Source organism: Pyricularia grisea (assembly GCF_004355905.1).
Source record: "Pyricularia grisea strain NI907 chromosome Unknown Pyricularia_grisea_NI907_Scaffold_2, whole genome shotgun sequence".
NCBI classification, from domain to species: Eukaryota; Fungi; Ascomycota; class Sordariomycetes; order Magnaporthales; family Pyriculariaceae; genus Pyricularia; species Pyricularia grisea.
In genome coordinates, this window is record NW_022156717.1 from 4,548,059 (window position 1) to 4,570,488 (window position 22,430).

A 22,430-nucleotide genomic window follows, 5' to 3' on the forward strand; every position below is an offset into this window, starting at 1 on the left:
CCGGTTGGTGGGGCCCAAGCTCGGAGTTAGATGGTCATGTCGTCATTGGCCGTTAGGCTTCGCGGGAGCTATGGCAAGCGCAAAGGCGGTTAGTCCGTTCGGCCAAATTGGTTCTCCGACTCCCAAGTGCTGTCGACATATATCTCTCCATCGTCGTTCTCTTCGATTTTGATCTCGAGGGTATCATTGTGTTCATCAATTGAAAACGTGGGATTCTGTACACCATGACAACCTACATTCCCCAGCTCACCCTGCCTTACTCGGTATTCACCAGCCCAGCTGCTTCTGTTCTGCTTCCAGTTGGGCTGGGAAGCCTCGTCGGCTGGGGCACCGCACGTAAGTTCCCAAGTCCCGTTATACATATCGTCCTTGTGTGCATCACAACTCACATAAAAACAACCTTTATGCAAAAACAGCCAAGAAGACAAAGGCAAAATATGCATCGCTGAAGCAGCCGCCCTACTCCCCGCCCGCCTGGGTATTCGGGCCTGCTTGGACGGTCCTCTACGGCCTGATGGGCTATGCCGCCTATCGTGCCGTTGACACTGGAATGTCCCCGCTGAGCTCGGTCATCCACCAGCGCATGACCAAGCACGGCGCGACTCTTTATTCTATCCAGCTCGGCCTAAACCTTGTCTGGATGCCACTCTTCTTCGGCCTCAAGCGCCCGGTTGAGGCCAGCGTCGACATCCTGGCCCTCGTCGGGATCAACTCGTACCTCACATATCTGTGGGGTTCTGTCGACCGCGTTGCCGGCCTCTGTCTGGCTCCCTACGTGGCCTGGCTCAGCTACGCAACTTACCTTTGCATTGGCACCGGGTATCTCAACGGCTGGGATATCAAGGATAAGGAAGTACCCAAGCAACAATGAAGGCCGACGGATCGGCCCGGCGCTACCGATGGATTTTTGCGTTTCTCGCTGTACAAACCCACAAAAATCAGGGTCTAACACTCTGTTGTCTTCAAACGGCTGGTTTCTTCCCACTATGGTTGTCGTTCGAATTGTATTGTTCTATGGTATACCCTCTACTACGAGATTCCTTAATCCCAACTTTTAGGCCAAAAAAAGAGGTCATCTATAAATATTCTTGATTGTGAAAATTTGACATATTTAATAAATCCCATCTGGCTACCCCCTACCCTGAAATGTGGCTGTACAAAACAGTGATCTGGAAGCTGTACTTGCAGAACTCAAGCAAGCGGTATGTATGTCTTCATGCCGTCATATACCATAAAAATAAACGCCGAGCTGGGCGCAGAGCGGGCAACGGTAATGCCGCAGCCTCTGTAGAAGCCTTTCAGGCCGGCCTGGTTCCAAAGTGACACTGTCTCCTTCCAAAAAGTGTGGTTAACCGTCGACTGGCCAAATGGGGCGGTCTGCATCCGTGATTTAATCGTGTCCGCCGGGAAGAACAAGAAATTGTATGACATGCCCGCCGAAGCGCCAGCCAAAGCCTGCTGCCACAGGGGCAGCGGCCCAGTGCGGAGAGCTTCCCGTTCGGCATCACTCGCAGCTTTGCGCATGTTGTGGTCGCGCATCAACTTGCTCGTTGTCTCCTTGCTACCGAACCAGGCAGCCGAGCCTCCCGCCTCTCGAATTAGAGTGCCCGTCTGTCCACGCCAAAATCCGGCGAGCCCCTGGTGGCGGAACACATCCCGTATCACGGCGAGGGGCTTGAGAGGCGCGTTTTGGGCCCCTACATCAGGGACTTGTATTTTGCACTTGACTAGCTCGATAGGGGTGAGCAGGAAAGAGGTGAAGGCACCAGACATGGCTCCGGTTGCCCATAGAGCAGGCAAGGGCAGCAGTTCGCCGCGTTGACAATATCCGGACATGAAGACAAGCTCACGTGCTAGTCTTTCAAAGAAGAACAGACTGCTTGTCTCCACTGCTGCCCCAACCAAAGGCGCCGTGATGCCGCGGTACAGTCCAAGAAACCCATCGGCGCGGATGGACTGTCGGAAGCAGTCTAGCGGACCATTGTACCTAAGCGGCACGCCATCTGGCTGGGACTGTAATCGGACCTTTACTGTATCGAAGGGGTATTCTATGTACTTTCCAACGATGCCTGCAATCTGTCATGGCGACGAGGGGTTAAAATTTGTGCTGTACAACGTGGCTAAGGACAGAGGGCTAGGGCCAAACAGAAAACGAACCGATCCGTAAAGTACGTCCTCCGCTGCTTCTGTAGCAGCAGGACGGTGGGCCACCCTGAGCGCCGGTAGAGGGGGTGGCGCTGATGTGCGGACTTCCTGGGCCATTGACGGGGAGGACATTGCGCCAGTATATATTGTTTTGTAGTATGATGCTAGACTAAGCCACCAGGCCACCGGCGGATAGTCCGTCGGAACTTTTCTAAAGCTTGTATCGGACGTAATCCAGGCAGCCGCGCTGCTGAAGAGGGTCGGAACAGGTGGCCTGGGGGACTAGACGGTCCCTGTATAGGGATACTAGCGACCCTCACAGAAGGGCTCGAGGATTTGCGACGGTAGGAGCGACGAGATCATGGCAAGATTGCTGTGAGCTGGGGCAGAGGAGGGGTTGAGTACTATGTATGCAAAGATGTTGTGTCTGGGTCGGTCGGTCGGTCGGGAGTGTGAAAAAAAAAAAAAATAGACAATCCCTCGGAGAAAAAAAACCGCAAAGTGGGAGAAGCTAAGAGTCAGAATGAACCCGGCACAGACTTCGGCTCGACAATCTAGGAGCACAAGAAACCTAAAATCAGGCGAAAGCCAGAGCCAATTGATGACTGTGGTTCGCAACCGACTCGACTGGTGGTTTTATATTGCTTCCCGTTTACCGCTACTTCGGCGGAACAGTGGGCATCTGTACTCCGAAGCAACCCACCTGCACGATGATTTTGAGTTATCAGATCCGAGAACAGGCCTGCATCCCACCTTGACGGCAGCTTGGACAAGCTAGGTACCTAGTTGGGAAGGTAGGTATGTAGTGGGGCTCCTGGGCATTGAAACGCCACCTACAAACGGGCCTGTTCTTGCCTGATCAGAGGCATTCCGAATTCATTAATGAACAAAAATATCCCTCCCAGCTTTGCTAGAGGAAAAGGGATCTATCTGCTGGGTATAATATATAATTCGAGACAGGCAAGTTATATTTTGTCTTCTCTCTCTCTCTCTCTTTTTTTTTTTTTCTTTTTTTTCTTTCTCCCTTAATTATACACATGTCAAACTCCAAATCGAAAAGTATCAATGACACAGCTTGCGGCCACTTCAAGCTTTTGAATACTCAACCCAGCAATATAACTTAGATTCGGAATTGTCATGACAAAGCCAATTGACTGCCGACTTGTCTTGGCTGTACAGCGCTTGGAACACTTCACCAGCGGGACTCTACAGGGGCTGCTGCCGCACGAGACTAAGTTAGGGGATTGGTCCGCATCCAGATACCATGGGATCAAAGACAACCCGCCAGCATATTTGAGAATTGTTTCGTTGAAGCCGAATGCCATACTCTTCGGTGGAGCATAAAAAAAAAAAAAGCATCATGGGTATATTTGTCAAAGAGCTACGGATACAGTAATCCGGGTAAAAGAGATTAACGCGGTAGAAACATCTGCGTTTGCCCCAACCTTAAAACGTAGGCTTGGATTGTGCCTCTGGATGATCCTTCAGCCAAGGAGGAACCTTGGACATTTGACTCTTACTCATGATTTGCTTCAAGTGGTACAGCACCCCATGATCCTCGGGGCCGCAGAATGTAATAGCCATACCTTCTTTGCCAGCACGTCCAGTACGTCCGATACGGTGAGTGTACACCTCGATTGTGCCCGCCATGTTGAAGTTAATGACGAGCGATACGTCGGGAATATCCAAACCACGTGCAGCCACGTCAGTGGCCACGAGAACATTTGTCCTGCCATCACGGAACGACTGAAGTGCGGCCTCACGTTGATCCTGCGTCTTGTTTCCGTGCAGGGTGACGGCTGAGAAATTCGATGACTTAAGATCCTTGGCAACTGCGTCACAATTACTCTTGGTGTTGACGAAGACAATGACAAGCTTCCCGGTACCGTACGTGTTAAGCATGGCCCTGAGTTTGTTGCGCCGCTCGTCCTCACTGACTACCCACATGGCTTGCTGTTCTACCGTGTCAACAGCCTCACCAATGGTTCCGATTGTAACCATTGCCGGATGTTTGAGGTAATTCTTGGCGATTCTTTCGACGCTGGGCGGCATCGTGGCTGAATACATGACAGTCTGCCGGTATCGGAGATTGGGTGTCAGGAATTTGGACATGATGTTTGGATCCTCGGCGTCCCGGTCGTCTGGCTTCCCGTTTGATGGCGGTAGCGCAGCAAGAATCTTGTGGATGGAATCCTCAAATCCTCCATCAACCATACGGTCTGCTTCATCGAGAACAACGTATGAACACTGCGAAAGGACCAGCAAGTGCCTCTCAAGACAGTCGACCAACCGACCAGGGGTGGCTACGATGATCTCTGCACCGTTGCGCAGGGCAAAGGCATCTTCCTCGATAGTTCTCTTGTTTCCAATAAGACAGACCACAGTAAATCCCATGCGCGTCGCAAACTTGATGACCTCAGCCTGGATCTGCGTTGCCAGTTCTCGGGTAGGTGCCAAAATCAAGGCATACGGACCTTCGGTCTTTGTAAACTCGTTGAGCGGAGGTAGTGGCTCGATATAAGACAGCATGGGCAAAACGAAAGCTGCAGTTTTACCGGAACCGGTCTTTGATATTCCTATCAAGTCGCGGCATTGAAGGGCAATGGGGATGGCAGCACGCTGAACCGGAGTTGGCTCAGTGTATCCAACCTGTTTGATGGTATCTTTGAGTACGTGAGGCAGGTTGGACTCTTCCCAGAACCGCATCGGATTCGGAATATTGTTGCCCTTTGTCACAATCTCAAGGTTGACTTTGAAGAGACGCCAGTCTCTGGGCGTCATCTGAGAGAGCTCCTTATCTTGCCAAGGCACAAGCCTAGGGTCGTTGTAATCCCTTGTGGCCTTCTTTCTCCTGACTTGCTCTGTAGCCCCATTGGCACTCCGGTCATGAGCTCCCGTCCCCTCATAGCGCCAAGGCTGGCTTGTATCATCCTTGGGATCCCAGTCAAAGTTAAATTTTTGGTCTGTCGTTCGCCTCCGCTTCTTGTTGGCCGAGAATGTGCTGACTTTGGCAGGTGGGCCTGTGTACCTTTCAAGGTACTTCTTCTCCTCTTGAACCTCCTCTGCGCTTCGACTACCGTTGGTTTTGGTATTCGCATCGTGTCTGTCTCTCTGGTTGTTGTTGTTGTTGCTGCTTCTGTTACTGGAGCTACCGTTACCATTGTAGTTGTCATCATCGTACGAGCGCATGGCGCGAGGTCCTGTAGGGACGGACTCGGATTGCCGACTCCTAGATTGCTCCTGGCGCCTCATTTGCTGAAGCCCCGCAAGCTCCTCGCGCGCCTTTTGCAGCTCGCCCCGTGTTTTTTGCAATTCCTCCCGTTGGCGCTTTTGTTCTTCCTCCTCTTTTAACTTTTTCTCTTCTTCCATCTTTTTGCGCTGACCTCTCGGGATGAAGCGTGGTTTTGCAGCCTCGGCCTTGGCGGCCTTGTGCTTTTTGAGGATCTCCTCCAGGTCTAGCGGAGCCATCTTTGTCGCTTGCTATGAATTTTGACTTCAAAATCTGTCGTCGGTGTCGTTGAGAAACACTGAGGGTGACAGTTTTAATGCTGAAAAGGGTGGATTGTCGTTGAGGTTTTGGGGGGGACGTGGTTCTTGGATTTGAAATTGCGAACGCGAAGTTTACTTCGGGAAACGATCAACTACTGCTTCTCAACCCCACATAAGTTGCATAGGGCTGACCAATGATACAAACTTCCTCACTCAATGATCCACAACGCACTACACATACGATGTTAAGTGGCATTATTAATGATTACCATTAGCTGATATGGCGGTCTTCAAGTTACATGGAAAGATATGAGCCAGGGTTTTGTCGATACCGAGGTCAGATTTGTAAATAAATTTTGGAGTTTGGGTTTATATCTTAACCGAACGTCATTTCTGAACGAACAAGACCATTAATGCGACCCAATGCCGAACCATGGTGTCTCATGATATTGTCTAATTCGTACCTGAAATTAAAGGAGAGAAAAGAACTGGTGCTTACTCAGGTAGCACTATTGACCTTATGATATCCTCCTCAGCCAACGTCTTGCGCCGGAGCGTACCATCTATCTAGGCATGTTTAAAAACAAGGCCGCCTTTGCCACATACAGCAGCTTCCAACCAAAATACACAAATACAGGGACTGTAAAATTTACCGTAGGATTATAGCTCGGCTTGGCTGAAATGGGCTGACTGGAATTAACGAATAACAAATGTGAATGCATGTAGACCATAGAGAAAGGCTGCTGGCCACCCTCTTCAGGGGATGGTCACAAATTAGGTCAACAGAAAGGTGCAGCGCCTCTTTCCATCCGCAGACTTTAGCCAAAAGTTCGAACCCCGTCGGCACAGGCCTTAAACGGTTATTAGACAAGGGGAATCCTAAAGTTGGTGAGTAGCTACTGTGCGTTCGACAAGTAGAGAGAGTTCCCGGCTGAATCGGTAGATGCAGATGCTTGTCTCGTCCCGTCGTTATTTTGTTGTATTTTGTTTTACAGTTCTTAAAAGAAGGGAAAAAAAATTAAATCCTCACATACTTGTGAACCGCAAATATTCTATGACCAAGACTTCATTTTTTCTCTATGCCTGGCGCCTGAGCTTCGGCGTGAACTCCCTCCAGTATCTGTCGGGAAGTATGCAGCGCAGATGAAATCAAAGATTCCTATTCCCGTCTACCTGCTGAGCGCAATGTCATCAATGCGGAGAATCATCTTGACAGTCTCCGCAGCGAGCTCAATGGCACTCGTGCTGACAAGGAGAGGTTGCAGTACATTCTCCTTCGCGATGTTGGAGTTGACACCTCCTGATTTGATGCTCACGCCTGCATTCTTCTCGCCCATCTCGTGACGATGCCTCAAATCTGTCACTACTTTGATGCTGTTGAGGCCAGCGTTTTCTGCAAGTGTTGTAGGCACCACCTCGAGCGCATCTGCAAAGGCCTTCCAACAGATAGCCTCGGTTCCAGTGAGCTCACGCGCGCGGCGTGATAGCTGGGCCGCGATCTCTATCTCCGCCGCGCCGCCACCCGCAATCAAAGCCTTCTTCTTGACCAAGCATCGCACCACGCACAACGCATCGTGTAGTGATCGCTCTGCCTCGTCGAGAATCAGCGAGTTGGCGCCGCGCACAACCACGCTGATCGTCTTGCCTGTCGACTTCGTGCCTGTGATCTTCACCAACCGGCTGCCCGAAGACTGCGTCTCCTCGATCAGGTCTGCGGTGCCCAACTTGTCCTCGGTGAAAGAATCGATATCGGCGATGGGCTTGCAGCCGGTGGACTTGCAAATAAACTCAACCTCATCTCGCTCAATGTCCTTGATTGCTAGGATGTTCAGTTTGGCGAGGAAGTGCAGAGACAACTCGTTGACCGCATCACGTAGAATAGACTTTTGGATCAGAAGAACGTTGCACTTGGCCTTCTTGATCTTCTTGACAAGGTTGAGCAGGTAAAGACGCTCCTCCTTGACGATCTTATCCATCTGCCTGTAGTCGTTTACCGAAATAGTGTTCTCCATCTATGGAAATTAAGAATTATCCGTTAGCCACACGAAAAATCACAAAGGGAGCACACTCTTGGACGTACATCCGGCTTGGGAGGGCTCAGCTGGAACTGGATCAGACCAATCTTTGCCTTCTCCATCCTAATAGGACCACCGGCGTTCTTCAAGACAGGCTGCGTCAGAACAACACCGTCAACCAGTTCGCTGTCTTCGATGGTTCCGCCGACCCTCTTTATTATACGGATGTTTTTCAGGTCCACATTGTCTGCAGTCTTGAGATCGATGGTCTTGGTGACTGCATTGACGGCCATCGGACCCAGGAGGCCTGAGTATTGCGATACAATCTTTGAGGAGAGTGATGTGTTTGCTGCCTGAAGCAGGGCAGCGGTGTCTGTAAGAGCGATAGGTTGCGACATCTCGTGGAGGACCTCTACAGAGGCTGCTGCCGCCCTTTGGAAGGACTCGGATATGACAGATGGATGAATGCCCTTGGAGAGAAGTCGGTCGGCGGCACCGAGGAGACTGCCACAGATGACAACAACCGATGTGGTACCGTCTCCAGCTTCGACGTCCTGAGCGTTGGAGAGGTTGACCAGCATCTTGGCTGTTGGGTGCATGACAGACATGCTCTTCAACATTGTGCTGCCGTCATTTGTGATGATGGTTTCGCCCTTGCCGCTTCGAATCATCTTGTCCATGCCACGAGGGCCAAGGGATGTCCTGATGGCATCGGCGACAGCTGAGTAATAGTAGGAGGATCCGTCAGTGTGTCGCTCTTCAGTGTAGCGGTGACAGAACTTGTGGCTTCATACCTCTAGCAGCCACGATGTTGGAAGAGCGCACAGCAATCGGCTTTTCCTTGTCCTGTTGGTTTCATCGTTAGCCGTGGCCTTTTGCGGTCTGCACCGCTCCCATATCATCAGCGGTTGGCGCATACCCGGAAAGCCGCGTTGGCGGTATTTGCTCCTGCTGGTGCGGTGGTCGCCATCTTCGCGAGATGAGAATCGACAAATAAATTTGAAAAGTTCTGATTGCTAACTCCTGCAAGCTACCAATCTCCCCGCGCGGTTGGTTATAGTTCGGATGCTGGGGATAACTGCTGGTGCTGGTGCTTCGCTGCTTGCCTCTGGTGGGGTTGATGTGAATTCGTTGCTCCTGTCCCGCCGCGATGCTGGAGCTGAGGACCCGCCAACTTTTTTTTTGTAAGCTCCGAAGAGGTTCTTCCACTACCGGCCTTAGCCACACACCCTTGAACAAACCCCAAGCGACGGCATTCAAGATTATTATATTTTGGCTTGAACATTCTATTGAAATTTTTTTATGGCGGCCAATGTAGACTTTTTCAATTATGATAATCCACTTCTAGTTCCTACCCGACTTTCCAGGCACTGTGGTGGCTTTAAAACTTGCGGCTTGAATGATTTCGGTTGACCAGGCGTGGTAATAGCAGCCGAGCGCGTATAACAGCCGCAGCCGCCACTAGCCTGTAATCGGACAGGGTAGGACTGCGCTTTGCCAAGCAGCCCGCCAATCCCAACTCGTGCAGCTCCCATCGAAGGCAACGGACTGATTACGACGTACTGTGCCTTAGGTGCCATACCTTTGAGTCCACGAAACACCATCCAAACAACAACCAAGACCGTCGCTTGCAAATCAACCAGTATTTGAATTAATCACAGCAAACTCACAACCGAGCAGCTTGTATCGACCGTTAGATTGTCAGAACGAGACGCAAACCCGATTCCTGATCGTCGCATCATTCCCACCAGATCCCGGGATTCTCAATCCCCAACACAATCATGGTATGCGGTTCCCACAAACCACATATAGCTGCCCGCCGCCCGCTCCATACTAACTTGACCGATAGCCTTCCGCCACGGGTCAGAACTGGGAAAAGTACCAGAAGAACTTCGCAGATGACGAGATTGAGGAGAAGAAGATCACACCTCTTTCCGATGAGTTCGTCGCGCCCTGTCATTTGTTCCGCCGCGAATTGTATGTCCCTCTACTCTAACGCATCTCGCCACACAGAGATATCCAGGTTCTCAAGACATACGGCGCTGCACCTTACGGCGCCGCTTTGAAGAAACTGGAACAACAAATAAAAGAGAAGCAGCAGAGTGTTGACGAGAAGATCGGTGTCAAGGTATGTGTGCCTTAAGTGGAGGTTTCCAGCCTTGGATTTGCCCTGCATCTCAAAGGCCAGAAATGGCTGATAAACTTCCAGGAATCGGACACAGGACTCGCGCCACCACATCTCTGGGATGTAGCTGCCGACCGACAACGGATGTTGGAGGAGCAACCGCTTCAGGTAGCGCGGTGTACCAAGATCATCCAGGACGAAAAGGACGAGTCGAAGAGCAAATATGTCATCAACGTTAAGCAGATTGCCAAATTCGTCGTGCAGCTTGGCGAGCGCGTTAGTCCGACGGATATCGAGGAAGGGATGCGTGTTGGCGTGGACAGGAACAAATACCAAATCCTCCTGCCTTTGCCCCCGAAGATCGATGCCAGCGTTACCATGATGACCGTCGAAGAGAAGCCCGACGTAACCTACGGTGACGTCGGTGGTTGCAAGGAGCAAGTCGAGAAGCTTCGTGAGGTTGTCGAGATGCCATTGCTGTCACCAGAGCGATTCGTCAACCTCGGCATCGACCCGCCAAAGGGTGCGTTGCTCTACGGCCCTCCTGGAACAGGCAAGACGTTGTGCGCTCGGGCGGTTGCAAACAGGACAGATGCCACGTTCATCCGTGTCATTGGAAGCGAGCTGGTGCAGAAGTACGTCGGCGAGGGTGCCCGTATGGTTAGGGAGTTGTTCGAGATGGCAAGGACGAAAAAGGCATGCATTATCTTTTTCGACGAAATCGACGCTGTTGGTGGAGCACGGTTTGACGACGGTGCCGGTGGTGACAACGAAGTTCAACGCACTATGCTGGAGCTGATTACCCAGCTTGATGGTTTCGATGCTCGCGGAAATATCAAGGTCATGTTTGCAACCAACAGGCCTTCCACTCTCGACCCCGCTCTCATGAGACCTGGACGTATCGACCGCAAGATCGAGTTTTCTCTGCCTGACCTCGAGGGGCGTGCCAACATCCTCAGGATTCACGCCAAGAGCATGTCGGTCGAGCGTGACATCCGCTGGGAGCTTATATCCCGCCTCTGCCCCAACGCCACAGGTGCCGAGCTCCGAAGCGTGTGTACAGAGGCCGGCATGTTTGCCATCAGGGCCAGGAGGAAGGTGGCAACGGAGAAGGACTTCCTCAGCGCGGTCGAGAAGGTCATCAAGGGCAACCTCAAGTTCAACTCTACTGCCTCATACATGCAGTACAACTAATCATTCTGTTCTTGCATTGCGTTGGGAAAGACGGCTTGCATGAAGGCCTGCGGCAAACGGCGTCAGGCGCATAGTTTTAGTCAGGAACCCAGGTACGCACTGGTTGTACTAGTAGTTAGACACACTTCCCCAGGTACCACGGTACTTGATTTCATGAATCTTTAGATGAGATCTTAGGCGGGTGAATGTGCGTGATCTGCTATATACATTAGGTTCTTATGAACGAAGTTATTCCGAGTCCTGAGTATCCTGTGTTTGGTTCACCCGTCTCCCCCATCCGGTCCATAATGTGACCTTCAAGTCATCACCGGGACGCAACTTCGATGCGAAATCGAGCCCTGTCATCCGGCGTGGACATCATCCATTTCTCGTGCATCACGTCTTGTAGCTTCGCGTTGGCGTATCCTTTCCCGAATTTCTTCCATGTCCTGTAATCCATGGGATCCAACCAGACAGCCATAGCAAATATCCACAAAAAATGTGAAGTTGAAGCCCGGTTGAGCCAGTCCCATCCTTCTACCAGCCAAGCGAGCTTTGTCTGTCTTTCCCATTGGCCCACAAGTCTCCAGTACTGATCGAGGATTTACGCTGGGTAGTAGCCTCGAGCGACCGTTGTCGAGTGAAGTACAAGTCGTGTTTGGGAAAAGGCTTTGCTACTGTGGGATCATGTGCGTCTCGAGACTAAGTAGTACTACAAATCGACACATATCACCGCAGAATGCGCTGTTTGCAGCAGAGCAAACTCCTCTGGCGTTGTCTTTATACAAACGCATCAACGTTGTAAACATCCAAGACAAATGACGTCTCCGTCTACGCCTTCCTCCACGCAACACCGACTGCATACCATCTGGCGGTGACCCCAGGTGCCTGGTCTTGGCCAAGTCCGAGAAGATCCATTGTCCTCGTTTCCTCCCATGCAGTTGGCAGCCCCTCGTTCATCGACGTCTTCCATAGGCATCGACGATGGGTCGACGTGGTCGTGTTCCTCCCTATCCCAGCCCAGGCACTCGCGTATGCAAACATAACAAGTCCGCATGCCACATCCCTCACAGTCGGCAAAAGAGTCCAGGTCCGATTTCTTCGTGGGCCGTCTTTGACAGATGTGGCAGGGCGCAAGAGTAGACGTAGCAGGCGCTGGTGCTGAAGTCGTTCTTGCCGGTGGATATGGCCGAGAGCTGTGGCTAGTTTGCTGGAGTGCTTCGTGAAAGGATATTGAAGAGATATGTGCTACTTTTGGCTGGCGGACTTGGGCAGCCGCTATTATCCGACGATGTTGGTCTCGGCTTAAATTGTGATCCCCGTCTGCAGGTTCGCCGTCCATACGAAGCCTCTTTGTAGCGGTCTGAAGTGGAACCAATGTCTTTCTCGCAAACAAAGCATTGTGGGTATGTTCGTCTTGGTGCAGCAGCTGGCCGCTGCTCGTCATGAGAATGGCTCGGTCGGCGGCATGATAGTGGTGCTGTCGTGGCAAGGACGTAGTTGTAGTTATCTTGTATTGTACAGCTGAGTTGTATGCATGCCGATTTTCTTCGGGCTCTGCGCTGTCGTCCTCCTCTCGCCTCCGCTTCTTCGAGGTGCAAACCATCGGCTCTTGCTGCGTCACGGACGGCATTGCATCCAGGACGCTTAGTACCAGCTACTGCGGCAGGCTCTTGGTCGGGATGGATATTGTGGGCAATGCACGATTGATCGGTGGCTATTGAGTGAAACCGTCTGATAGTTTGCTGTGGGCAAAGGCCAGCAACCAAGAATCTGTGCCTTGAATTGTCCAGTCGTTCGTATCAAAGGCGGAAATGAAGTGAGCGTGAAGGAGCGAATAGCTTCCCAAAGAAGAAGAGTAGGGAAGCCTTGTTAGGCGTTGTTGTTGTTGTTGATGCATGGATTGTAGTAGGTGCCGGAAGGAACTTGGCCGGGTGCCGTTGCTAGCGGCCGTTGCTACCTGTGCTTCTTTCTGGTAGCAAGCTTGTCGAGACTGGCATGCACTGATTTGCACTGGCTGCAACAGGGAAGCACCAGCGGGGCGAGTTTCCAGGTAACCAATAGTGAGTACATTCGACTGGCCGGGGTGGATGTGCACTGGCAACCGAGAGAATGGAGTCAGTATTACACCAACCAATCGGCATTGATGATCAAAATCGTCAGATCCATCGAGCTGATAACTACGAAGTAATAGAGGGGCGGTCGTGTACAGTATGGATAAGGTCCAATCGGACAACCAGACCGAATCTCCAGATAGCATACAACAGACTTTCCACGCGACTTTCGACAGATGTGTCACTCATAAAGGATCGACTCAGGATCGACTCATAATGTTAGATCTTGCTCTGAAGAAGTCAGGCTTGAGGAGTTGGGACTCTTCTGTCTGCCTGACTACCGAAATGTTATTTGGTAGTTTAGGTAGGTACCTACCCTGGTAAGTTGTTATAGTAGGCAGGAAGGTAGGTACCTATCTGTCTTTGACTACCGTACCTATTGTAGATAAAACCGGGTCATGCATAGTTCCTGACCCATTCCGTGCATGTGTTTAAAGCCCACCGCGAGTTTGTTTACCAGTATTCGGTTTCGTTACGCCGTTGAACGGGACCAAAACCTGTTAACCAGCTACGGTAGATTCACAAAGTACCTACAGGTGCCTAGTAATAGAGGTAGCTTGGTTCAATTGGCTCAAACAAGATGAGACTCCTAGCATAAACATTATTTTCAGAGGGATGGTCCTCCACATGAGGTACCTGCTTAGTCTGCACCTCAACTGCTGAACATGGGATGTTCTCAGTCAAATCTGCAGGTACGCAAGGAGGAAGTGTTTATCGAAAGAAATTGAACATGCAGGGCGATTTCAGGCAATCAAAAACAACTTGCCGCATTGTCTCATCATCAATGTAACTGGCCAGCCAGGATAGGCCTTCTAGCAATTACGCGTCACTTTCCCACATCCCCAATCGGAAGTAGCAATGCATGGCACGAGATGGGGTGTTCGTGTCAGTCAGTCAGCTGGATCAGGCTGCATCACGTGATTGATTAGATCGTTGAAGGAGGCGCCAGCCCATCGGCTTGGCTCGACCGCTAGAACTGGGGAATTCGCGGCTGACCAAATCCCCAAACCTACCGGCCCATCCTCGCCGCTTTCACTTTACTACATCACCTGCTTTTTTCCAACCCATCACATCTACCCCAGCGATTACCTACAGCCATCCTTTGGACCGCGCACGTGTATACATCAAAACCCGTCGCCAAGATATGAGTCGAGTCGGCAAGCTTGCCCCGGAGGTCAACCGGTACGTTTAATCAATTTGCCATTCGTCTTTCAGTCAAGCATTGTCATCCGCGTCAACCGAGGCCGAGAAAGTCGACGATCCATCCTCCGTCACTGGTCCAGCCGGACACCGTGACGGAAGCCCGCCTGATTAGAAACGTCGCCAAGCCTATCTTTCTCATCGCAAGTCGCCGTTTTCACGCGCTCTACTGACCGTCCGAGTTCTTTTTTTCACAGAGCTTTATTCGTAAAGAATCTAAGCTACAACGTAACTCCTGAAGAGCTGTTCGACCTCTTTGGGAAGTTCGGGCCCATCCGGTACGCGATTTCATATTTTCTTGTCTACCAGGCGCCTCTCGGAGTAGGAGCTGTCGTCTATTCCCCCTGTCATGTCGATTTGTATCATGGAATCTAACTAGTTATATCTCCTGTCTTGCAGCCAAGTGCGACAGGGCATTGCATCGAACACCAAGGGAACCGCCTTCGTTGTCTATGAAGATGTAATGGATGCCAAGCAAGCCTGTGACAAGCTCAACGGTTTCAACTTCCAGAATCGCTATCTCGTTGGTATGTCGATTCTTTCCTGGCATAAAGAAAGAGCCGGTGAAGCCCGTCAACAACCCACTAACCTCTTGCCATCAACCTGCAGTACTATATCACCAGCCCGAGAAGATGGCCAGGTCAAAAGAGGACCTCGAGGCCCGCAAGGAGAATTTAGCTCAGCTCAAGAAGCAGCACGGCATCGATTGACAATTCGACGGGCCTGCTGGCGCCTCGCAGACTTCGAAAACTCGGCAGTCTGCAGGTCCGTCTTCACAATCACCTAAATCGCCCGTCGGATCGCCGTCATCATCTTCAAAGTCTCTAGGACTGGTGACTAAAGATCTTGCGGGCAGCAAAGCAGCGTCGCCCAAGCAGGGCAGACCTCCAATGGCCGCAGGGCGTACCTCACGAAGCCCAGTGTCCTATTTTGCGCGGAAGTTTCTTCCGACTGTACAGGAATGCGCCTAGCTCAATCCTGCAAATGACCTGGCTTACGTACATGGCCATTGACTTTTATGCGCGGTTCTTGATGATACTAGGATCGACCGCAATGCGAGATGTCATTTTTGTTTTTCTATCACTGCGATGGGCGTGTCCTCAACTACACTGTTGGGGACTATGGATACAGATCAAGCCTAGCTCTCGTGGAAACAAATCATTACTTAAACTCTGTTTCTACAGGGTGTGTACTTATTTACGATTTCGGGCTTTGTGTCATTTCATACCGAGACTTGTAGGCTCACTCGTTGTTTGTCCTTTCTCTCACTCTCTCCGGTTCTTCTCTTGTGCGTTCATGTGTACAATGAAATCAAAAAACTATGTCTTAGTACAGAGACGTTGTCACCATCTATGCCCCTTGCTCAGTTCTTCAACTTGTCGGCGGGAGGGGGAAAAAAAAGGTGTTGCTTTTTGTCTGGTCACACGGAAGATGAAAATCCAAGACGTTGGGATGGTGGCTCAGGAATGTCTCAATAATCAGTTAAGACTTGGCTGCCACAGGGTATATTATTGAGAGACAAAGTTTGCCAACTTCTGAAACCAGCAAATCGACTTGGCCTTCCAACAGCACATACAAACAAAGTTGCTGTCGGACTCTGGCGATCCAATGAAGATGGTATGTTATGGAGATTGAATGAGTTATTGTTAAGTTCTGCCAAGGACCCCGTACAGGCGACGAATCGTCCGAAGCCCAGCACGTCATTTTAGCTTTTTGGCTTTTGTTCCCGGTGCTAAATCAATTAAAACTCGATCGCTATGCCTAAAGTGTTAACCTCATACAACAAGTTTAACTTCTGAACCCCGCCAACATTCAATCTCCCTACCTCCATATCTACCTAGGTACATAGGTTGAGGTAGGTATCTACCTTACCTATCTATGTACCAACTACAGTACATAATATGTAGGTTAGGAAGATATTTCACATGTAAATAAGCACACAATAATGCTCGGAGTGATTTTCAATGTACCCCTAGACTCTAGTATCAACTCCCATCTTAGCCCAGATTCCCCCACCTCTGTATGATCCAGGGGGTTCCTGGAGCCACCAGCTACAGCGGCTTCAGTGGCTTTAGTGGCTTCAGTAGTGGTGGTTCACTGCCACCCGAACACGATAGCAGGCACAGCGACCCACCCACCCACTAGAATTTACAAGTGGCACAGGTGCCTGTTTGGTGCCTGCAATTTACCAAGCGCCTCGTGCATCTAATGCCTTGGTAATGAATGGTACATTGCAATTCGGCTAGGCTAGCCGTAATATCCACAGGCCATCGTCAACTCCGCCCACACTATACTTTGCCGCCGTGCCGACCGCTCACGCTCACGTTCACACTCAGCATCCTTCGCCCCTACGTACCTTCTTGTGGCGTTTTTTTTCTCTACCAGCTTACGGGTAATTAGCTGGCTACCTTTACTTTCCTCTTGTTTTCTGTCACAAATCATACTTGACTTCTTTTTTTCGCTTCGACGTTCAAGTAACGCTGTCTGTTTATTCCCGCGACTTTCTTTTCATCTGTGTTGCAGTTCACTGTCGCCTTTTTTTTTTTTTTTTTTTGCATGACATAGACAAAACTTTTCGCTGTGATTACCTGCCTACTTCCTTGGGTACATCAGACATTCGATACACTACCTAGACTAAGCCAACAACTCACCACGCCATATGACTACTGACCCGGTCTAGTCTGCGTTTATTTTCAACCCGAGCCAGCGTGCTACACCCTCGAGACACTCCCGCCGCTCCCCGTGCGCATTTTTACTTCTTGTTACCCCGTTTGCCGACAATCAATAAATCGACGTTGTTTGCCGATCCTTGCCAGCACGCCTCGTCGAAATCCGCAGCCCACCCCCGTCTGCGAGGCTCGGACCCAGCGCGCCACAGATCATGCAGGATTTACAGGGCGCCATAATACCCGCGGTCGCTAGGGCTGCCAAAGACATATTTTCTCCCGACGTCCAAGCAACTGCCAAAGCAGCCATCTCGACAGCTTTATCTGCCAGTCTCACAGCGAGCACGAACCCGACCGCGACGATGGCCGCTCCAACGGCAACGGCGATGGGCAGACCGCATGACGGGCCGGAGGGCTCGGGAGAATGCCGGCTATTGGGGCCTTTCGCCGTTTTGGTGCAGCTGGCACTTGGTGGTTTGGCCCTACTCGTGCTGGTGTACAAGAGGTGGAAAGAGAGGCCGCAACGACCGGTCAAGATCTGGTTCTTTGACGCGTCGAAGCAGGTCTTCGGCTCGGTCTTGGTGCACGGCGGCAACGTCTTCATGTCAATGTTGACCTCTGGCCGTCTGTCCATCAAGATGGACCCTACTGCGGCTGTGGCTGCTAGAAGATGGCTGATACCTCGGGCCCATGGTGTTGATGCAGACAAGTACATGCCAAATCCGTGCTCGTTCTATCTGCTAAACTTGGCCATTGACGTGAGTCTTCTTAACTGCTCATATGATTATTCGCGACTGTCTTTTTTTTTTTCTTTTTTTTTTTTGTATTTCTTCTCCGCAACATGCTGACCAGACATATCCCGAGGCTTCCAGACAACAATCGGAATACCCATCCTTATCCTTCTCGTGCGACTGACAACTTTTTTTGTTTCCCACACGCCACTGGGTAAGCCTGCCGAGTCGATACAGTCGGGCTTCTACGGCAATCCTCCCAAGTGGCAATGGTGGCTCAAACAGAGCATAATATACTTCTGTGGACTATTTGGCATGAAGATATGTGTCCTCATAATCTTCTTGGTATTCCCCTGGATCGGTCACGTCGGAGACTGGGCGCTTGGCTGGACAGAGGGCAACGAGAAGCTGCAGATTGTGTTCGTCATGATGCTATTCCCGCTCATCATGAATGGTATGCAGTATTACATCATCGACAGTTTCATCAAAGAGCGAACACAAGACGAAGCCGGGGACGCGGGCTCAACGAGACCCGGGTTTGGATCTCGAGAGAATTCATACGATCGCCTCAGCGAAAGTGGTGATGATGACCACGAAGAGGAGCTTGCGGATAGGGGAAGCAGCCTCGGCCAAGGCAATCGCACGAAGGGGGGTATCAAGGCGACACCCCGTGATCGGGAATACGACCCCGAGACTGATGGAGACGATGAGCGTACCATAATAGGGTCCGCAAGCACATCTGGAAACCAGCAGGGCCAGGCACTGTTATCAAAAGGCCTTTTGCCACATGAGTAGTGGCGACGGTGCGGCTTGTTCAGCTTATCTGTCTACGCCTCAATTCATCATAATCCTGATTTTTGTATGGTGGTCAAGTACAGCGCGCCCTCTTAGCTAAAAGCAGCCGGACGGGGGGTCCATTAGCTTGGCTAGATTCAACCTGTTTTTATCAGGCCCTATGTACTTAATTGCGATTCCCTATGTTTCCAGTTCCTTGATTGTCATCATCAGTTTGCGTGGCTTATTTTCATTTACGACGGTTCTGTTAGGAAAGCATGTTAGACAGTTTCACATCCGCATTATATATCCATTTGATATCCAGCACTTTCGCATTTCGCCATCAATAATACTGGAACTGCCTCCAGGGTGATTCTGTCATTGAATCTAAGGCATTTCGAGATGTGGTTTGTTTATCATGTCACACTGGGCTAACACTAGGACACAGAAACCAGTTGCAATTTCAAACAACAGCGATGCGAAAATGCGATCAGGCAAGGCCCCTGTGACGTATGTCCATGACAGGTGAGAACACATGACAAGTCAGTTGTGCCTAATCAAGTCATTATGTTTTGCTATATATAGTGAAATCGAGCCAGGATATACGTGGCATACAAAAGTCTGTAGTCAGTCTAAATATACAAAGAAGCGAATGAGTCGAGCGAGATACACGAGGTACATCCCTTTTCAAAATAGTCCTTTACCCAAGAGCCATGAACCCGGCTTTTTCTTCTTTTTATTTTTCTTTTTTCTTTCTTTTGTAGAGAATCTCGCAAGTGTCTACACGAACCAACGTTCATGATGAATAAAAATGTAACTCGTACATGGAACAAATTTACAAGGAAATGTACTCAGATGTTTCATGAGAAAGCAAGTTATGGGGTATCACACTTGATCATTACGTTTGGCAGAGCCATATGGGCCGCCACTGGCCTTGCGAAGGTGTTCTACCTGTAATCATTCTGGGTGTTGGGCTGGTAAGCCTTGAAGCCCGGGTACGAGGCGTCGCCCGTGTTTGATCGCACTGAAGGTTGAGGTGAGCGGTTATCCCCTCTGTAACCACCCGTGTTCTGCTGAGATTGTGGCTGGGGGTGACCATAACTATTATCATAGCCCTGGTCCTGATGCGGCCTATTGCTTGCCGAGTTCAAATCATAGCTGTTGTTGTTTAAAGGAGGCACGGATGGGACTGTTGGCATGGGGCTCGTGTAAGAGCGTTGAGGAGGAGGATTTTGGGAGCCGAGGGGAGAGTATTGATCACGCTGCGGAGGTCGGCTGTCGTAACCATCGTTGTAGCCATAATCTCCTTCTGGTGCCGGCGATCTCCTGGATCCACCGTTGTAGCCATATCCTCCTTGTGGTGCTGGAGAGTTTCTGGACCCATCGTTGTAGCCGTAGTTGGCCATGGGAGGGGCAGAAGGCGTCCTTCCGGGCATGTCATCGTAACCATATCCCCCTTGATTACCTGGGGCGGAGGGTCTCCTGGCTAAATCACGACCATAAGGCGGGTTGGGAGGGTTTCCCGCAGCATATCCTTGGTCGTTGTAGCCGTCGTAATTGCCTCCCATGCCCGGGCTGGGACGGGGACCATACGGGCTGGGACCGGGGTTCATGCTGCTGGGGGTTATCCTCCCTTGCCCCTGTGCCATCGCGCCAGCCGCTCCATATCCCTGGTCAAGAGATGGCACCGATCCCTGTCCATACGGCCCATAGCCAGGGCCGTTGCGATTGTATGGATCACGGGCGCCAGCATCGTAGGCGCCGTAGGGACTACCCCGATAGGTAGGGGAAATCGGGCTCGCTGGGCCGGCTGTTGGAGTGCCGATCAAAGGAGCACTTTGCTGTTGCAGACTAGTGGTCGAGGCCGCAGGCTTCTTGATTGTTTCCAACTCGACAGTTTCCTCCACCATGACCTTCGTAGTGGCAGATTCGTCCCATGTTGGCATGGCCGGCAGCGCATCATCGTTTCCGGAGCTCTTCTTGCTAATGTCGAAATCTGCGTACTTGGGAGGTTGGTGTGCGGCGAAGGCAGTCGGCGCGGATGCGGATGTGGGCACAGCCGACCCTGCTGTCATCGGGGCCTGTGAGCGGTAGGGTTGCGTAGGAGGCACGTTGTGGTAAGGTTCATCCAGGTGCTTGTGCGGTGTTCCTCTGGGCGGGTCGCAGCAGCCACAGCAATTTCCACAGCATTTGAGGCAAGAGAAACAGGCACAGCAACAAGACTTTGCCAGACACAGACAACGGACCAGACATGTTACCACCGAGAGTATGATCAGCCCGACAACAACGATGACGGCGATCACTGGCCACCTGGCGGGGACAAGAAATTCTGCATGTTAGCAAGAACCCATGGACATAGATACTCAACATGGTCCCATTTAGAGTGTGATTACTCACTTGCAGTATGTGGCCGCCATACAGTTGTCCCAGCTGCTGAAACTGTTTTTAATATCGTTGGCCGAATCGGTTATCCCTCTGCTTTCCAGCACTGGCCGCAGTGAGGCTACCACTAAGCCCATGGTCCCTTCCCCCAGGCTCCTCGCCATGGCGACGTCGATTGACGGCATTTTCCCCTATTCGGTGGGTCCCAGGGTCCAATTCTAGAATGCCCCCGATCCCGATCAAGACTAGATAGAGTCTTGATTATCTGTTCAGCCACGCGGGTATGCAGCCCCAGACAACAAGCGTGCAGTAGGTAGTAGAAATGGCACCAGGTTCATGCGCGATTGTTTTCCAGTTCGTAAATGGTGGCGCAAATAATCGTGCGAATCGTGAACAGAGTGAACGTGCAAATTCTTAGCGACCTTGGATAACGGTTGCTACAAAACAAGCATTGTGTATCGAGAATGATCGTAGAAGAAAGTTGTAATATCGTCGATGAAATCAATCACGTTAATCCAAAAATATTCGCGCCGACAGTCGCAAAGACACTGCAGTATGTTGTTTTGTCCGATTATCTCTCTGTATATTTCCTGGTCTGATATGGTCTGATCTAATCCGATCTTGGAGAGGCGACAGTCGAACGTAAGCAACAGGGTCGAGAGTGAGTAGGAGCTGCGGGCCAGCAATAGGTACTCGAGTATACTGGGAGTAAAGGAGAGTATGAAAGAAAATGAGATGGAGCAAAAGGAGTGGATTGAAAGCTGCGACCGACGGGCAATCGAAGTAAAGAGATCGTCAAAGGAGTAAAACACGCGTTGTCAAAGGCAAAAAGCAAAAAAAAAAAAAGGAAACAGCAACAAAACCTTGCCGTCCGCAGCCGCTTTCATGAAAGAGGGAGGTTGAAGATGAGTTGATGCGCTTTTGAGTGAGACCTCGAGAAAGAAGAAACCAGCCGCCCAAGAACTGGAAATACGATAATTACTAAGGTGCCAATCAATCAGGTACAATGCAGGTGCGCCATTAAGAAGTCTGGGGGGTCACAGCGAATTAACGGCGCAGTCCCCTAGAGTGGATCATTCTAATGCTGGGATGTGGCTCCACGGCACTAAGGCACAGGGCAGGGTTGTCCGCCGTTAGTGAAGTTTTGACGCCTTGACCACCAATAGAAATCCCCTTGCTGAAACTCTTTGAAGGCTGTGCAACGGTCGCAAGACGGCAAAGCATTGAGCGATGACCATACATGTGCGAAATTCGTAAAACCTAGGCCGTTACAATAGGATCAATTAATGGGCGCAGGAGCTAAAAGATGTCAGGTCCCTAGTATGATGTCTGTGGTTCCCGTCGAGGATTCGCAGGCTTTCCCTTGAGTTTAGATCAGTTCGGATGTCACAACCGAGCTGCTGAAATGGATGTTGACGAGCAAATGTTCAATGTCAAGAAGGGTAAGCTCGCGGTGGCAGCCAGTCCAGCCTACCCTTGACTGGGGTTTTTTTTTTTTTTTTTTTTTTTTTTTGCAATGGCTCGGTGCCATGTTGCGTCGTAAGTGCTTCGTACTCTGGTACCCTAGTAATCAGTCAGCGGGAGGGAACGGCTGGGATATTGAGGGGGCTTGGAGG

The 22,430-nt window shown here is 50.8% G+C and overlaps 9 protein-coding genes across 9 annotated transcripts; 4 read left to right on the plus strand and 5 right to left on the minus strand.

Moving 5' to 3' along the window:
• The first annotated feature begins 140 nt into the window (after nucleotides 1–140).
• On the plus strand, nucleotides 141–1,132 carry PgNI_03914 (uncharacterized protein). The gene is made up of 2 exons (XM_031123966.1): nucleotides 141–336; nucleotides 417–1,132. The coding sequence occupies exons 1-2, from the start codon at nucleotides 225–227 to the stop codon at nucleotides 869–871; spliced, it is 567 nt and encodes a 188-aa protein (XP_030983436.1). The 5' UTR covers nucleotides 141–224; the 3' UTR covers nucleotides 872–1,132.
• Nucleotides 1,121–2,791, minus strand: PgNI_03915 (uncharacterized protein). Its single transcript, XM_031123967.1, has 2 exons — nucleotides 2,158–2,791; nucleotides 1,121–2,076 (listed from the first exon to the last, which is right to left on the minus strand). The coding sequence occupies exons 1-2, from the start codon at nucleotides 2,275–2,277 to the stop codon at nucleotides 1,192–1,194; spliced, it is 1,005 nt and encodes a 334-aa protein (XP_030983437.1). The 5' UTR covers nucleotides 2,278–2,791; the 3' UTR covers nucleotides 1,121–1,191.
• An 800-nt stretch (nucleotides 2,792–3,591) lies between these two features.
• Nucleotides 3,592–5,613, minus strand: PgNI_03916 (uncharacterized protein; the record flags this gene model as incomplete). The annotated part of the gene is made up of 1 exon (XM_031123968.1): nucleotides 3,592–5,613. The coding sequence occupies one exon, from the start codon at nucleotides 5,611–5,613 to the stop codon at nucleotides 3,592–3,594; it is 2,022 nt and encodes a 673-aa protein (XP_030983438.1).
• Nucleotides 5,614–6,223: 610 nt separating this feature from the next.
• Nucleotides 6,224–8,766, minus strand: PgNI_03917 (uncharacterized protein). Its single transcript, XM_031123969.1, has 4 exons — nucleotides 8,569–8,766; nucleotides 8,444–8,495; nucleotides 7,715–8,370; nucleotides 6,224–7,646 (listed from the first exon to the last, which is right to left on the minus strand). The coding sequence occupies exons 1-4, from the start codon at nucleotides 8,617–8,619 to the stop codon at nucleotides 6,804–6,806; spliced, it is 1,602 nt and encodes a 533-aa protein (XP_030983439.1). The 5' UTR covers nucleotides 8,620–8,766; the 3' UTR covers nucleotides 6,224–6,803.
• Nucleotides 8,767–9,204: 438 nt separating this feature from the next.
• Nucleotides 9,205–12,894, plus strand: PgNI_03918 (uncharacterized protein). The gene is made up of 4 exons (XM_031123970.1): nucleotides 9,205–9,433; nucleotides 9,499–9,590; nucleotides 9,663–9,777; nucleotides 9,859–12,894. Exons 1-4 carry the CDS (start codon nucleotides 9,431–9,433, stop codon nucleotides 10,966–10,968), a joined length of 1,320 nt encoding a protein of 439 aa, XP_030983430.1. The 5' UTR covers nucleotides 9,205–9,430; the 3' UTR covers nucleotides 10,969–12,894.
• On the minus strand, nucleotides 11,741–12,580 carry PgNI_03919 (uncharacterized protein; the record flags this gene model as incomplete). Its single annotated transcript, XM_031123971.1, has 1 exon — nucleotides 11,741–12,580. One exon carries the CDS (start codon nucleotides 12,578–12,580, stop codon nucleotides 11,741–11,743), a length of 840 nt encoding a protein of 279 aa, XP_030983431.1.
• A 1,181-nt stretch (nucleotides 12,895–14,075) lies between the features above and the next one.
• Nucleotides 14,076–16,035, plus strand: PgNI_03920 (uncharacterized protein). Its single transcript, XM_031123972.1, has 4 exons — nucleotides 14,076–14,243; nucleotides 14,459–14,539; nucleotides 14,661–14,788; nucleotides 14,871–16,035. The coding sequence occupies exons 1-4, from the start codon at nucleotides 14,206–14,208 to the stop codon at nucleotides 14,969–14,971; spliced, it is 348 nt and encodes a 115-aa protein (XP_030984598.1). The 5' UTR covers nucleotides 14,076–14,205; the 3' UTR covers nucleotides 14,972–16,035.
• Nucleotides 16,036–16,796: 761 nt separating this feature from the next.
• On the plus strand, nucleotides 16,797–18,758 carry PgNI_03921 (uncharacterized protein). The gene is made up of 2 exons (XM_031123973.1): nucleotides 16,797–17,685; nucleotides 17,800–18,758. Exons 1-2 carry the CDS (start codon nucleotides 17,143–17,145, stop codon nucleotides 18,451–18,453), a joined length of 1,197 nt encoding a protein of 398 aa, XP_030984597.1. The 5' UTR covers nucleotides 16,797–17,142; the 3' UTR covers nucleotides 18,454–18,758.
• Nucleotides 18,759–18,982: 224 nt separating this feature from the next.
• PgNI_03922 (uncharacterized protein) lies at nucleotides 18,983–21,712 on the minus strand. The gene is made up of 2 exons (XM_031123974.1): nucleotides 20,830–21,712; nucleotides 18,983–20,742 (listed from the first exon to the last, which is right to left on the minus strand). Exons 1-2 carry the CDS (start codon nucleotides 20,997–20,999, stop codon nucleotides 19,380–19,382), a joined length of 1,533 nt encoding a protein of 510 aa, XP_030984600.1. The 5' UTR covers nucleotides 21,000–21,712; the 3' UTR covers nucleotides 18,983–19,379.
• Between the last annotated feature and the right edge of the window lie 718 nt (nucleotides 21,713–22,430).

What these genes read in the sequence shown, in the direction of transcription:
- PgNI_03920 (XM_031123972.1), top strand. Translation starts at nt 14,206, where the DNA reads ATGAGTCGAGTCGGCAAGCTTGCCCCGGAGGTCAACCG. An exon ending in CTTGCCCCGGAGGTCAACCG is followed by an intron (nt 14,244 to 14,458) that starts GTACGTTTAATC and finishes TTTTTTTCACAG; the next exon opens with AGCTTTATTCGTAAAGAATC. An exon ending in CCAGAATCGCTATCTCGTTG is followed by an intron (nt 14,789 to 14,870) that starts GTATGTCGATTC and finishes ATCAACCTGCAG; the next exon opens with TACTATATCACCAGCCCGAG.
- PgNI_03921 (XM_031123973.1), top strand. Translation starts at nt 17,143, where the DNA reads ATGCAGGATTTACAGGGCGCCATAATACCCGCGGTCGCTAGGGCTGCC. An exon ending in TGCTAAACTTGGCCATTGAC is followed by an intron (nt 17,686 to 17,799) that starts GTGAGTCTTCTT and finishes CGAGGCTTCCAG; the next exon opens with ACAACAATCGGAATACCCAT.
- PgNI_03922 (XM_031123974.1), bottom strand. Translation starts at nt 20,999, where the DNA reads ATGCCGTCAATCGACGTCGCCATGGCGAGGAGCCTGGGGGAAGGGACC. An exon ending in ATGGCGGCCACATACTGCAA is followed by an intron (nt 20,743 to 20,829) that starts GTGAGTAATCAC and finishes TGTCCCCGCCAG; the next exon opens with GTGGCCAGTGATCGCCGTCA.
- PgNI_03914 (XM_031123966.1), top strand. Translation starts at nt 225, where the DNA reads ATGACAACCTACATTCCCCAGCTCACCCTGCCTTACTCGGTATTCACC. An exon ending in CGTCGGCTGGGGCACCGCAC is followed by an intron (nt 337 to 416) that starts GTAAGTTCCCAA and finishes ATGCAAAAACAG; the next exon opens with CCAAGAAGACAAAGGCAAAA.
- PgNI_03917 (XM_031123969.1), bottom strand. Translation starts at nt 8,619, where the DNA reads ATGGCGACCACCGCACCAGCAGGAGCAAATACCGCCAACGCGGCTTTC. An exon ending in CAACATCGTGGCTGCTAGAG is followed by an intron (nt 8,371 to 8,443) that starts GTATGAAGCCAC and finishes ACTATTACTCAG; the next exon opens with CTGTCGCCGATGCCATCAGG. An exon ending in TGAGCCCTCCCAAGCCGGAT is followed by an intron (nt 7,647 to 7,714) that starts GTACGTCCAAGA and finishes TAATTTCCATAG; the next exon opens with ATGGAGAACACTATTTCGGT.
- PgNI_03918 (XM_031123970.1), top strand. An exon ending in ATCACACCTCTTTCCGATGA is followed by an intron (nt 9,591 to 9,662) that starts GTTCGTCGCGCC and finishes CTCGCCACACAG; the next exon opens with AGATATCCAGGTTCTCAAGA. An exon ending in ACGAGAAGATCGGTGTCAAG is followed by an intron (nt 9,778 to 9,858) that starts GTATGTGTGCCT and finishes ATAAACTTCCAG; the next exon opens with GAATCGGACACAGGACTCGC.
- PgNI_03915 (XM_031123967.1), bottom strand. Translation starts at nt 2,277, where the DNA reads ATGTCCTCCCCGTCAATGGCCCAGGAAGTCCGCACATCAGCGCCACCC. An exon ending in AGGACGTACTTTACGGATCG is followed by an intron (nt 2,077 to 2,157) that starts GTTCGTTTTCTG and finishes TCGCCATGACAG; the next exon opens with ATTGCAGGCATCGTTGGAAA.